Source organism: Mytilus galloprovincialis, chromosome 8 (assembly GCF_965363235.1).
Source record: "Mytilus galloprovincialis chromosome 8, xbMytGall1.hap1.1, whole genome shotgun sequence".
Classification (NCBI taxonomy): domain Eukaryota; kingdom Metazoa; phylum Mollusca; class Bivalvia; order Mytilida; family Mytilidae; genus Mytilus; species Mytilus galloprovincialis.
Window position 1 is genome coordinate 45,563,477 of NC_134845.1, and position 14,962 is coordinate 45,578,438.

General features: G+C 32.1%; 1 protein-coding gene across 7 annotated transcripts in view; it reads left to right on the forward strand.

Annotated features, from left to right (window-relative positions):
* LOC143042038 (uncharacterized) overlaps window positions 1–14,486 on the forward strand; it is a 49,370-nt gene extending 34,884 nt beyond the window's left edge. For all 7 annotated transcript variants that reach the window (XM_076214263.1, XM_076214270.1, XM_076214267.1 and 4 more), the window contains 5 exons: window positions 367–466; window positions 3,748–3,841; window positions 4,203–4,411; window positions 6,418–6,591; window positions 10,578–14,486. In XM_076214263.1, the coding sequence (XP_076070378.1) occupies window positions 367–466; window positions 3,748–3,841; window positions 4,203–4,411; window positions 6,418–6,590 (576 nt within the window). In that variant the 3' untranslated portion in view covers window position 6,591; window positions 10,578–14,486. The remainder of the gene's footprint in view (window positions 1–366; window positions 467–3,747; window positions 3,842–4,202; window positions 4,412–6,417; window positions 6,592–10,577) is intronic.
* Window positions 14,487–14,962: the final 476 nt, after the last annotated feature.

The following is a 14,962-nucleotide window of genomic DNA, read 5'->3' on the forward strand; positions in this document are numbered from 1 at the left end:
CTAGCATGGTAAGAACCCTCTTGACCTCACTCATAAAATCAAATGGTCTTCCCCTAAGTGAAAGTGCGACCTTAATTGACAGAATTTCCTGAAGTAAAGACCAGAGGATAAATATAATCTTTGCCTTTACAAAGTGACTGTCAGCCGGACATTTCTTAACATCTCATAAAAAGATGATTTGTTTCTGATGAAAATATTATGTCAGACAATGTAAAAAAATCAAACAATGTCTGCATTCATGACATTTTTTTTAACTACAAAAATAACTTGTCTTGTCTAGTTTTTTTCCCCTTGCAACACAAAAGACTTAATCAGATAGACATAACTATTATATTAGTAAAGTTAATGGAAATATTTTTTTTTCAGCCTGTTCAAACAGAGCCAGTAGACTTGTCTGTGAATAAGAAAACGTATGACGCTATGATCTCAGGAACACCACCACTTCATGATTTAGGAGGAACGTCAGGTATGTATTATAGGAATATCTCACTAGTAGGGAAAACAGACTACAAGTATAATGCATTGAAACCTACATTTCATTTGATAGGTAGGGTTTAGTTAAAGAATCAGTTTAGCATGTATAGGCAGCCAAGTTGAGGGTTTATAATGGCCAGGTTTGGGTAGAGTAGGATGTAGTGTTATTACTGGCCCATCTGTTTAGGGTCCTATGAAGTTATGACAACAATTCTGAAGTATGTTGTACATTTTGCTGAACTAGTAAACATTATTGTTAAGGGGCAGCTGAATCCCACCTTCTGGTGCAGGATGTTCTCACTGCTGTGGGATCAGGTTGCTGTCTTGGACTGTTTTCTGTTCTTTAGTTTGTTTGTTGTCTCTGAAACATTCTCCATTTCCATTCTCAATCTATGTATATATCAGAGGCATATTCAAGACCTGCAATGATTTGCAAAATGTTGAAGTAAACTTATTCTTTCATGTAAAGCTTAGCATTTAAATTCCCTTTCTTAATTTTGAAATAGTTTTAATAAAGAGAGACTTATCTATATGAAATACAAAAAAGTCCTCAAACCAATATTATCTTGACCTATTTCTTTCCTCTTTTATTAAAAAAACAAACAAAGGAATCTGTACTTATAGATTTTGAATTTAAGATAGTGTCCTCCTGGCGACCTTCGTATAGTGACAAGCACAATTTCCCGATTATTTGTTTGTCAATGTTTTTGTGGTTTGTTTTGAAGTCATAAGTTGTTATCCATTCATCCATGTGTGATGTTTTGTTGTAATAGTAATGTTGGGTTAAAAATCCATACACCGTTGGATAATTAAAGTAGTGATTTAACTAATTGATGTTGACAATTAGTAGTTGTAAATTACCATGTAAATTCATTATGGTATCAAGGCATTATTTGATCCAGACGGAAATGTATTTGTTTATTTTTGTTTGCATAAAAGTACAATCATTGAAAAGGGAAATAAATCCATCAGGAAGTTATATATAATGGGACAAGATAAGGTTGTAGGTATATAAATCAGAAACATGGTTTGAAAACACAGCAAAACTTTCTAGAGCAATTATTTAGGTGCATATAGGTCATAGGGGGAAGTTCTTTGTGAAGTAAAATGTTATGAAACACCATTTGGAAGATCATGTATTGTAAATTGACATACATTATAACATAAATATGTTAATAGATTAATACACTTAGTAAGACGAAATACAGACATGCACTTTTGTAAATACATAATCTCGATAACAAGATATTTAATTTAAAAAAAAATCATGTTAAAAATGTTTAAAAAAAGATGAATGAAATAAAAAAAATATAAATGTTACGTAATTTTGAAAAATATGAGAAAATATGAGCGTTAATTTATGTCTTATCTTGCCAGGAAGGAAAGTTTGAAAATATATTTCACACATGCAACAATTTGTGTCTGGTTTATCTTTAATGACTTATCATTACATATAGGAAGTTAGGTGTGGAAATGAGGTGTGGCGATGTAGGAGATAATATCATAAATCGTTAAAAAAAATGACAAGTTATGATCTATATTTATACAAGCACCTGCTCGTAGGTAATCAGGCTTGTCATGATCATGTATGTTCTCCTGTTAATTAATTAATAAAGAATTATTGTAACTTATTGGGATTACTTATTTATGGAATATTACAGTAATTTCCATACATTTAATCTTGGGTAAAGATGAATAACGAATTTTCATTAGGTTTGTTGAAAGACTTTGTCCAAAGTTTCGAGAACCATTAATAGAATATTTCCTCAATCCAATGAAACTTATTTCTATGAGAATAAAATGAATTTAAGTACTTTTATATGAGGACAAAGTCCTCAATTACTATAAGAGAAATCAACAAAAAGAAAAATCATTTTGAAAATCATCATTCACTAGTGTTCTCAAAATCATATTTTTTTTAAAAACATTTACACTTGTACATAGGCTTTTTCATGAAGGCTGTCATGTCGTAAAGCATAGGATTTCCTGCAGATTTGCATAAAGTATCAAGAAGGCTCTTCAGACTTTGTCCTCTTTCACATGTAACACCTGCCTCATATCTGTAATTTTTTCTTCTACGTATGTACTTGTATAAAAAAGGTTTTAGTTGAATAATTTATACTGAATTAGCAAAAGTAACTTTTTTTTAGTAGCTACCATAACATTCAAATTTGTTCTTGTTAGTAAAAATTCAAACATATATTTATCTAAGTTGGTTGAACACAAACAAATGAGTTTTATGTTTACAAGTTTTCTTCTTAAAAATGAGATTTTATGCTTTGTTTATGTGAATCTTCCTTAATACACACCCTTTTCGAACACACCCATCACTTAAATGTTTTGATATTAATCTTGATCTGTCAGGTGTTTGTTATGATCATAATTATGATATACTTGTCAAATAGGATCGTAGGAATCTAGATATAGTAGACAGTTATCTTCTTTTTGAAATACTAAACTGGCTTAACATGTAGACATGCAACATTTAATCATAAAAAGATACCAGCTTTATGGCATCTGACATATTTTTATGATATAAAATTTCCAAAACTTAATATTAAATCGTCAAATGTGAAGGTTTTATGAAATTATTTTGGAGCTGAGTCATTTTATGCGTCAAATATAGTGTAGCCATCCTCACTAGTTAAATTAGTATTTTTTTGCTGATCAGAATAAAAGTTTGGTTTTAAGATGTAAATCAATTTTACAGGCCAATACATCCTATAGATAGGTTTCAGCTTGAGTTATTTCCCTTGCCCACCATTTTTGAGGGGGTTGATTTTCACATTTGACTTAGCAAATTGAAAAATGCAGTACGAACAAATCAGATTTAAGATTCTTACTTGATCTTCGTAAGGAATCAAGCAAAGCTAAAAGAAATAAGAAATGTTCTGAAAACAACTCTTTCTTTCTATATCGCTAGCATTCAGTTTAACAAGTTAAATTTGGCTGAGTTATGACGAAGTTTGTGCCTGCAGAATCTCCAATATTGCAACAAAATGGAGGTAAAAACATGCCCAGATAATTCAGCTGAAACTTATCTATCATGGAAGTGGATTGACTGTAAGGAGAATTTTCAATGCAATTTGACAACAAGAGTGTATTTTGCAATTTGAACTATTCCCTCACAACAAGCTACTTGTCTACTAATCAAACAGAATTATAACAAGGGTTCTAACAAGTACTGGGAAATTGATACTGCTGTCTTCAGATTTTACAATAATTGAAATGTTTTCTATTTAGTATGTAATCAGTTATTTCTGTCTATTTCAGATTTAGATGAATCTCCTACAGTAACATTAGAAACAGTAAATAAAATAGGCTCTGCTGCATTGTTATCTCTACAAAGGATAAAAGCAGCTTCAGAGTAAGTAAAAAAGAATTTATATGGTCAAAGAAAGATAACTCTTACAATGTTAAAGCTTAATTTTTATGATATATGCATTTTTAACATTCATAACTTTTCTTCGATCAACTTCTGCAAAATCAATATAGCATAATGTTACTTTATTGTACAATTGTCTTTCAGTAAGATTAAGTGATACATATATGCATCTAAGTTTTCTGATTAAACTAAGGGAGCCAGATGATATGTGTATTTGTAAATAAATTTTTCAAGTGTATATAAAATTAAAAAAACTTCAGAAATGTTTTAAATCATATTAGAATAATAGTCAGTTAGCTGAGCCTAAAGTCAAAAGTTATATTTATGTTTTTATGTTTTTCAGTAAATTCAAGTCGTTAGATACATGTAACAACAACACAGTACCATCACCTCAGCCAATCACAAATCCCTATCATTTATCCCCTGTGCCAAATTGTGACCCCTTTATTGATAGAGAAAAGAAGAGGCGTGTTCATCGATGTGATTTTGATGGCTGTAATAAAGTATATACAAAAAGTTCCCACCTAAAAGCTCATAGACGAACACATACAGGTATGACATTACATTAGATTCACATCATTTCCATTACCTGAAAAATGTTTTTACTATTCACTGATTTTTTGGGCTTTACACAATTTATGAGGAAGCTGCATCCCTATATCTGTTATAAAATCATTTTTTTATGGTAGGTTGTAATAATGTTCATCAATGAATAAAGAAAAGAGAGAATACAATGTTGATTTTCTCCCTACCGGGTATGTTGGATTGGACCCATTGGTGGTTTGGCTGTTGTCTGCTTTTTAGTTTGGTTGTTGTCCCTTTGGCACATTCCCCAATTTCATTCTCAATTTTATGACGCAAAAAATGTCATTGAATACAAGGAAGTTACCTATTTATATAAAAGAAAAACACTTTTATTTTTGTGCTTCATATATTGATAATGTTACATCATGGAGCTTGATTTATTGGAAAGGGTCGACCTTGCAGCAAGGTCAAGATGGTCCACAAGTTTCCACTCGAGTGTTGGGCAGCAACACCATTCCATATGGTCACATGACTCTTATCTCTAGTTGACAAGTACATGAAGCACTATTGCTGAGTCAGCACTCCTGACAAATTCTCTTTATTCTTTAATATGTAAAGGCATGAATCTTTAAAATGAATGGATTTTTTAAACCACTATATCGTATTATATCAGGGTAGCAATTTTATTCCCATTAATTTGTTGGTGCTTGTACATTGATACTGTAATTGTAAAATAAGAAATAAAAATTCCTTCTAATGACCTCATAAAACTTTACTACAAAACACTGTCATTGAGTGCCCGTCAGTGGAGGTATAAAATCTTACTCTCTTTATCATTTTAATTTTGTATTCTATGTACCAGCCTGTATATTTTAGAAAACGAAAATTAAGACCCTGTAATTACATACTACAATATTCACTTCATGAATTCATTAAAGGGATATAAAGTTAAAAGGTAGATAGATGTCTTTTTCCTGAAATGCGATCCACAATTACTCATCAAATTCTTCTGGATGTATTGTTATGAAAATGAAGATATTTGCCACTGAAAACAAAAATTTTTAAATAAGAGTGCCTTTGTAATTTAAAATCTGATTTTCATTGACGCATGCAGGTAGGTGTTTAAAAGAAGAAGACTGAATGAAGAAATGTCTGAAAATTGTTGTTAACTTTAAAAAAGTTATGTTTTTTTGAATTAATGACATCATCATATTTTGCCTCTTTGAAAAGATAAATGTATAGTATAATTAAAAAACCAAGCCTGGATTTTGAATAAAAAATGTCCATTTATATACTGCCTATTTAGGTTAAAAAAAATATTCCTACTTTGTAAAATTTTGGATTCATTTATAATGAGACATACAATATACAGTATATACCTATATCCCCAAGTGTTGTCTAATAAGGAAATTATTATATTTATTACTATTGTTTAATAATAGGGACTCTTAAATCATTGCAAACTAGATTTAAAAATCCTGTTTCTGAAATTAATCTACTTTCGTGGTAAATTGATACCTCCCCCAAGTAGAAAATTTCAATTTATAAATTTAAATGTCATTTAAATAAACATTTTGTAATTGGGTGCCTGTTATATATTTTTCAGTATTGTCACACCCATATGTAAAACTATGTTATCTGTCTATCAGCTAGACCCCTGTACTGTTTCCTTACAAAATGTAAAAAACATATTTTTTTGGCATTAAAGAATGTGGAAAATTCCTTCCTACTAGCAATGAAAAATAAATTAAACAAAATATTATTCAAAACATTTAAATCTAAGTTTTAAGAGAAGAATTAATTAAGTTTTAGGTAAAAACAGTATCTTTTTATAGAAACAATAAGTAACAGGATCAATTAGTGTTATTGACAGATTTTGAGGACATGATATAAAAATAAGATGTGGTATGATGGCTAATGGGACAACTCTAGCATGAAACAATATATTGCTTTTGTTTTTGAATATTATGCAGTTGTTTTAGATACAGGAATTTTCAATAATTTTTTTATGTATTTTTTTTCATCATTTATAGGTGAAAAACCGTATGTATGTAATTGGGAAGGCTGTACTTGGAGATTTGCAAGATCTGACGAATTAACACGGCATTACAGAAAACATACAGGAGACAAACCATTTAAATGTAACGTGTGTGAACGGGCATTCTCACGCTCAGACCATCTGTCGCTACACATGAAGAGGCATTGAGGTAACTATCTACAGTAATATGTAAAATATGAGCCTTGTCATGCTTGTTAATGCTGTTTTGCAACTATTAACAAATGTTACATTCAGAAATGTCCATTGATTTGAAATGGATAAATGGAGATGTGAGGTATGCATCAATGGGACAGAAAACTATGACACAAAAACGCCAAAAGACTTTGAAGGTCAACAAACAGCCTTCAACAGAAATATTCATAAGTGGGTATCCACTGTCTGCCTAAAAGTGGGCCTGCTCCAGACATGTTTCAGTGATTCCCTAAATAATCAACCAAATTTTCCCCACAAAAGGGTGGACACGGCCCCCTGCCACCCCTCCACAAAATCCGCCACTGATCTACTATCTGTACAATGTCAAGCCAATAATTTAATAGATAAATGCATTGAATAATATTAACAAGACTATCAACGGTCTGCCTGCAACACCACATTTCCATACAGAATAAGTTATGTAGTCCCTGACATGGGACATTTCCATACAGAATAAGTTATGTAGTCCCTGACATGGGACACACACTCGAACATGACTGCTGAAGTACAGAATAAGTTATGTAGTCCCTGACATGGGACACACACTCGAACATGACTGCTGAAGTACAGAATAAGTTATGTAGTCCCTGACATGGGACACACACTTGAACATGACTGCTGAAGTACAGAATAAGTTATGTAGTCCCTGACATGGGACACACACTCGAACATGACTGCTGAAGTACAGAATAAGTTATGTAGTCCCTGACATGGGACACACACTCGAACATGACTGCTGAAGTACAGAATAAGTTATGTAGTGCCTGACATGGGACACACACTCGAACATGACTGCTGAAGTACAGAATAAGTTATGTATTCCCTGACATGGGACACACACTCGAACATGACTGCTGAAGTACAGAATAAGTTATGTAGTCCCTGACATGGGACACACACTTGAACATGACTGCTGAAGTACAGAATAAGTTATGTAGTCCCTGACATGGGACATTTCCATACAGAATAAGTTATGTAGTCCCTGACATGGGACACACACTGAACATGACTGCTGAAGTACAGAATAAGTTATGTAGTCCCTGACATGGGACACACACTGAACATGACTGATGAAGTACAGAATAAGTTATGTAGTCCCTGACATGGGACACACACTGAACATGACTGCTGAAGTACAGAATAAGTTATGTAGTCCCTGACATGGGACACACACTGAACATGACTGATGAAGTACAGAATAAGTTATGTAGTCCCTGACATGGGACACACACTTGAACACGACTGCTGAAGTACAGAATAAGTTATGTAGTCCCTGACATGGGACACACACTTGAACACGACTGCTGAAGTACAGAATAAGTTATGTAGTCCCCGACATGGGACATTTCCATACAGAATAAGTTATGTAGTCCCCGACATGGGACATTTCCATACAGAATAAGTTATGTAGTCCCTGACATGGGACACACACTTGAACATGACTGCTGAAGTACAGAATAAGTTATGTAGTCCCTGACATGGGACACACACTTGAACACGACTGCTGAAGTACAGAATAAGTTATGTAGTCCCTGACATGGGACACACACTTGAACACGACTGCTGAAGTACAGAATAAGTTATGTAGTCCCCGACATGGGACATTTCCATACAGAATAAGTTATGTAGTCCCCGACATGGGACATTTCCATACAGAATAAGTTATGTAGTCCCTGACATGGGACACACACTTGAACATGACTGCTGAAGTACAGAATAAGTTATGTAGTCCCTGACATGGGACACACACTTGAACATGACTGCTGAAGTACAGAATAAGTTATGTAGTCCCTGACATGGGACACACACTCGAACATGACTGCTGAAGTACAGAATAAGTTATGTAGTCCCTGACATGGGACACACACTTGAACATGACTGATGAAGTACAGAATAAGTTATGTAGTCCCTGACATGGGACACACACTGAACATGACTGCTGAAGTACAGAATAAGTTATGTAGTCCCTGACATGGGACATTTCCATACAGAATAAGTTATGTAGTCCCTGACATGGGACACACACTTGAACATGACTGCTGAAGTACAGAATAAGTTATGTAGTCCCTGACATGGGACACACACTTGAACATGACTGCTGAAGTACAGAATAAGTTATGTAGTCCCTGACATGGGACACACACTTGAACATGACTGCTGAAGTACAGAATAAGTTATGTAGTCCCTGACATGGGACACACACTCGAACATGACTGTTGAAGTACAGAATAAGTTATGTAGTCCCTGACATGGGACACACACTCGAACATGACTGTTGAAGTACAGAATAAGTTATGTAGTCCCTGACATGGGACACACACTCGAACATGACTGCTGAAGTACAGAATAAGTTATGTAGTCCCTGACATGGGACACACACTTGAACATGACTGCTGAAGTACAGAATAAGTTATGTAGTCCCTGACATGGGACACACACTTGAACATGACTGCTGAAGTACAGAATAAGTTATGTAGTCCCTGACATGGGACACACACTTGAACATGACTGCTGAAGTACAGAATAAGTTATGTAGTCCCTGACATGGGACACACACTCGAACATGACTGCTGAAGTACAGAATAAGTTATGTAGTCCCTGACATGGGACACACACTCGAACATGACTGCTGAAGTACAGAATAAGTTATGTAGTCCCTGACATGGGACACACACTTGAACATGACTGCTGAAGTACAGAAGAAGTTATATAGTCCCTGACATGGGACACACACTTGAACATGACTGCTGAAGTACAGAATAAGTTATGTAGTCCCTGACATGGGACACACACTTGAACATGACTGCTGAAGTACAGAATAAGTTATGTAGTCCCTGACATGGGACACACACTTGAACATGACTGCTGAAGTACAGAATAAGTTATGTAGTCCCTGACATGGGACACACACTTGAACATGACTGCTGAAGTACAGAATAAGTTATGTAGTCCCTGACATGGGACACACACTTGAACATGACTGCTGAAGTACAAACAAAAACATGGTTTTGCTTGAATTTGATTTGATTTTGAAAATTTCTCTTTTGAACTGGTGCTTTTTTTAAAAATTGGTTCTGTTCTTAGTATGCTATTACTTTTGATTAATCATATCTCAAGGATGTGATAAGGAAATGTTGTTTGCAAGGAAATAAATGTTTCCAGAAATATTTATGTTACACATATAATGCACTTTTGGAAAAGGTTCAAAGTGTAAAATTGTCTGTTCACATCACCTCCATACACTGTTAGAAGTGATAGACCTCCACTCCTTGGGATGACTTAGTACAAACAGATAAAATGTTAACTGGTGTACTAACTGTCAGTATTACCAACAACAAAAAATGTCAAATCAAACAATAGTACCATTTTCACTCAGTGACAGTGCGATTTTTGTTTTCTTTAAAAAAAAAAAAGAGATAAAATTATAATTTATGAATGATAACTGTTGTTTGAAGAGTACATAGTATTAGGTTTACATGTAACCGGTACATATTGTTAATATTTTTCGGTACTTTGTACTGTAAATCGGTAAACTCATTGTTACTCAGCTACATGATACTGTTGTCATTCAATTTTGTTTTGCTTCAGTGATTTTATTGGAGGAATTAAAGGTATTTTTTGGATGAAGTCACTTCCCATTGTACTGAAAAACAAAATATTTTTACTTTAAATTTCCAAGATATGGACAGGAAAATCCTTATCCATTTAGAATTTGTTTTTAAATCCCAGTGGTTGAGGATTGTAGAGAATAACAATTTTCCCAGTGGGTGCAGATTGTAAAGAATATCCATCATTGAATATGAGTCTATATACATGATATATATCCATCATAGATTATCTTATAAACAGTACTTTGTACTTTTAATAGATTTCAAATCTAGCTACAAAATTTTACTAATGGCTACAAATTGTTCTAAATTCATGTTTTTCTTTTCTTTCCAGATCCATGCAATGGTTAATTTGAATTGTTCTTGTCAAACAAGAATACTTATTTTTCCTGTTAGCTGTATGAGGTGACATTACTTCACTGATGCTACAGATTTTTCCTGTTAGCCATATGTGTTGACATTACTTCACTGAAGCTGCAGACGGCGAAATGTGCAATGTTCCAGGCCCTGATCATGTATTGATACATAGACCCAACAATTTATATTTGTATCATTAAAAAACCTATTTACCTAGATGTCAGGGCTAACTGTTATTGGTGCATTACCATTTTATGTTCATCAGAGACACGATATACATACTTTCAGATACAAATGTTTATACAAGTATTTGAAGTCATGTGGACAGAATGTGTTGTCACATGTTGATCATGTGACTCATATTGTTAGAGCAGGTTTCTATATTACATATAAAATATTGGATTGGTAATTCATATTGTTTGATATTTAGTCTTTATACGCTAATCATGTTTAGTGAAATTTTAATTATTCTTTCAAATTGCATATGAAGTTACTTATTTCACAATATGTTTAGTTTTCTAAAAGTATTTAAACTTAAATAAAACTTCAATTTTTGAAAAATGAAAGTTGTGTTAAGAAAGACCACATCACCAAGATCACATTATTTTCATATGCTTTTTTTTTCATAAATTCCAGCTATTTCATAATCAACATTTCAATTATTACAATTTCTTTTGAATGGAGGTCACAATATTAAGCTATGCTTACATTATAGTTAGTAGATGCCAGCTTGCATGCTTTGGCTACAACTATAGTATATTTTTCAGATCTCTACGATAATCAAAGTTTGATGCAATTAAAGTTTTTAAAAAGCACAATTACTTTTTGTTTCATGTGTATTTTTATTCTGAAGCATGTCTTCCTAGTGAAAATATTCACAAATTTAGTTTGGCTTCAATTTTGAATATTTTATACAAAAGTTTATATTTTTGAGAACATGTTACAATAATATTACAGATTTCACAAAGTATACACGAGTGGAAAATTTCACAAAAAAGTTTTGCTTTATTGTTGAATTGTTTTGTTATGCTTTTATTTTTACACATAAGCAATAAAGTTTAACCGGTACATATATGTATATATATGTGTATTATTCACTGCTGAATACCTGATACACAACACAAAGAATTTTTTAAACAATATTTTGAAAGTTATTACATATTTGTTATATTGTTATTGATGAGTAGTTGTTGTAAGTTGTTAAAAAAATTACTGTTTTTGAAAAAATTGTATTGATATAGAATTTGTTTTTGTGTTTCCATGACATTTGTAAATAAGATTTGTGCTAAACATAAATCTGACTGCCAGTTTTCATGTTGTGAGAGTTTTTGAAGAGTTTAGTGTCAGTATCTGATCATTAAAATTTGGGCCTCACCCAATAGAACTAGATTTTTGGATTTTTTAGTAAAAAAGAATGTTGGGTGTCTGTCTGATACTTTTATTCTGATTCCTGAAGAAGTAAAAGCCCTTCCCTCCTATAATTCAGTAACAATTTAGCATTTTTTCAATGCAATGATAATAAAGTTTTTATAATCTTTAACATCACATTTCTTAGTACATTTGAAATAGACCCTTTGAGAATTTGAATAACAGCTCTTTTTAAGCCATCTGGGAAAATCCAAAAAAATAAAAATAAATTTTGAACAACATAATACCTTATTAATTGTCTGAGAGAAAATTCTTGCAATGAATTAAAATATTTTAATCATTTATAGTAAAGAACTTTTTGCTTTAATCTTACAAATTAATCTTACAATAAAGCTTTTTTAGTTGAAAATCCTGAAGGGAATTTGAGAACTTAGGATTTTTTTATTCGAGAAAATTTATTTTGAAATAATATAGGGATTGCTCAAAAATAATAGTACATTAACATGATTAAGAGGGTTAAAGTTGTATCAAATAAAAAAATGAATATAAAAACCAAGTTTATTAGTTATGGTGGGATAAAATAAAGAGTGCCATATTCATACACACACAGTTTAAGAACAGTCCTATATAGACATTCTACAGAATATTAGTTTACATTTTTCAAACTGCTGAATACAAGCAATACTTGTTTTTCCCAGAATGCAACATTTTTAATTGAGCATCAGTATTTACAGCCGATTTCATTGAGTGTGTAGGCAAAGATAATATCTTTGGTTAGCTAGCTTGTTAGCTGAACCGTGAAGTCATTATTAGGTTAGGTAAACTACCCTCCTTTAAGAGTAGACTAGTCAGACAGATAATCAATCTATCTGTTTGTTGGACTAGGCTACTTTGAAAGGAGGGTAGTATACCTGACCTAATAATGACTTCTAGGTTCAGCTAACAAGTAAGCTAACCAAAGACATTACCTTTGTCTACACACTCAATGAAATCAGCTGTAATCCCTTTGAAAATACTGATTTACTTATTATAATTGTTTAATATAAACTTTATATCAATGATACACTTAAAAGAGCAGATTTTCGAAATCAAATAAAAAGGGGGATTGGGTAGGATTGAAAGGTGTCTTGTGACAAAAGAGCATTGTAAAATCAGAATGATATGTCTCAGTTTGTTATTTTCTTGCCATTTTGCATATTTGTGATAAATTGAGTGTTTTTATGAAGAACTGAAAAGTAGAAATACAATGAAAAATGTACTAATCTGTTAACAAGTATTGGTAGATCAGAACATTGTAATATTTTTAAATGCAATTGAGTAAATAACAGAAATTGTTTGAATGAGGAAACAAAATGAAACCAGGAAAAACTGGATTTTCAAAGTAGTAGAGATATGAATGCTATTTTAATTGGCATTTGAAATTTAGGCATTGAAAAAATTTCATATTTCAAGTAATAAAGCAATATTTAATTTGGGATCATTCAAATAATGAATTTACCAGTTAATTTTCATCCTAAGAAATACTGTCTACATCAAAATATTTTTTACGCCTGTTTAGTTAAATGAAGAACTTCCAGTAACAATAACTTTTAGTGCATGAATTACAGTATTACAAATGTTTGCAAGACACCTGTAAAGATGTCAAATAATGATCATCTTAAAAAAGTTTACAATTATATAACTAGTGCTTTGTCAAAACAGTAATTAATCTTTTTCTTGCTTGGTAAACTTTTGTACGTAACCCAGCTCAGATGAGTTTTGATATTAACCATGAGACTGGAACATAATCATGCTTTCTTATTGCATTTTGTTTGATTACTTACCAAGAAAACATGGACTGTGTTTGTCTGATTTATGATTCATATAAATAAAATGTGGATTTGCATGGGGGTGATACATGCTAATCAGTAGATAGATGCATACCCTGTTGATGTACATGTACCCAGTATTGCTGCTATTGGAGTTCATGGGATTCTCTCAGTTTGTTTTTTAATTGATTTGTCTTTTAAAATTGATATATGAGATTTGAAAATCAGTAAGCGACAGTTGTCTTTTTCTCATTTAGTCATCTGGGACTGGAAGTTGACACTATATTAGATGCAATTAACTGACTCTCAAAGATAAGATTCGGAGAACAGACATTACCCATCTGCATTTAAACCAGTTTATTGATAATAGATTATAGGCCAGTTTATCTAAACAGCTAAAATAATAATGATTTTTATTTTCCATATCATTATAAGTAAAGTCTACTCCCGATGATTTATTAAATATGGTAAAGAATTTTGTAAACCAAAATTTTGGGGTAAAATATCAAATAGCAAAAACCTCCAGTATTTTAGTTACATATTTCAGACTAACACAGTACATCTTCTCTTGGTGTTTATAGTGTGCCAATGATGTGAGAATGATTTATCATTTTGTAGTAGAATTTATTTATTTAAGAATATTTTGTGCAATGTTGTGGATATGTTCTCAGAACTATACATGTCTATAAAAAATAAAGTAATATAAAATATTTACGTTTTATCTCTATATTGTTCATTTGATTAGTTGCTTTTTGGAATAATGTTGAAAATTATGAGGCCCCTCATGGGGGGGTCCTAGTAATCACATAATCACCATTTTTTTGCCAATATAATCATATTATCATTAATTATTTGCTTATCTTTAGTAATCAAATAATCATAAACTAAAAATACAGTCCTAGGTAATCAAATAATCATGAAATATTTGGCTTAATAATCAAATAATCATTAAAAAAACGGCCAAGTAATTACATAATCAAAAACCCCATGAGGGCCCTCAATTATATTGTGATTAATACCACATTTTATATGGTAAGGTTCAGGGCTACTATGGTGCCCACAAAGTCATTGAAATCATGTTACTGGTAGTGGTATTGGAAAAATTGAGAAATCAAAGTGCAAACAAGACTCAATGTCACAACAATTTGCACATTCTCATTGTATGAAATGAACTAAAATTCTTTGA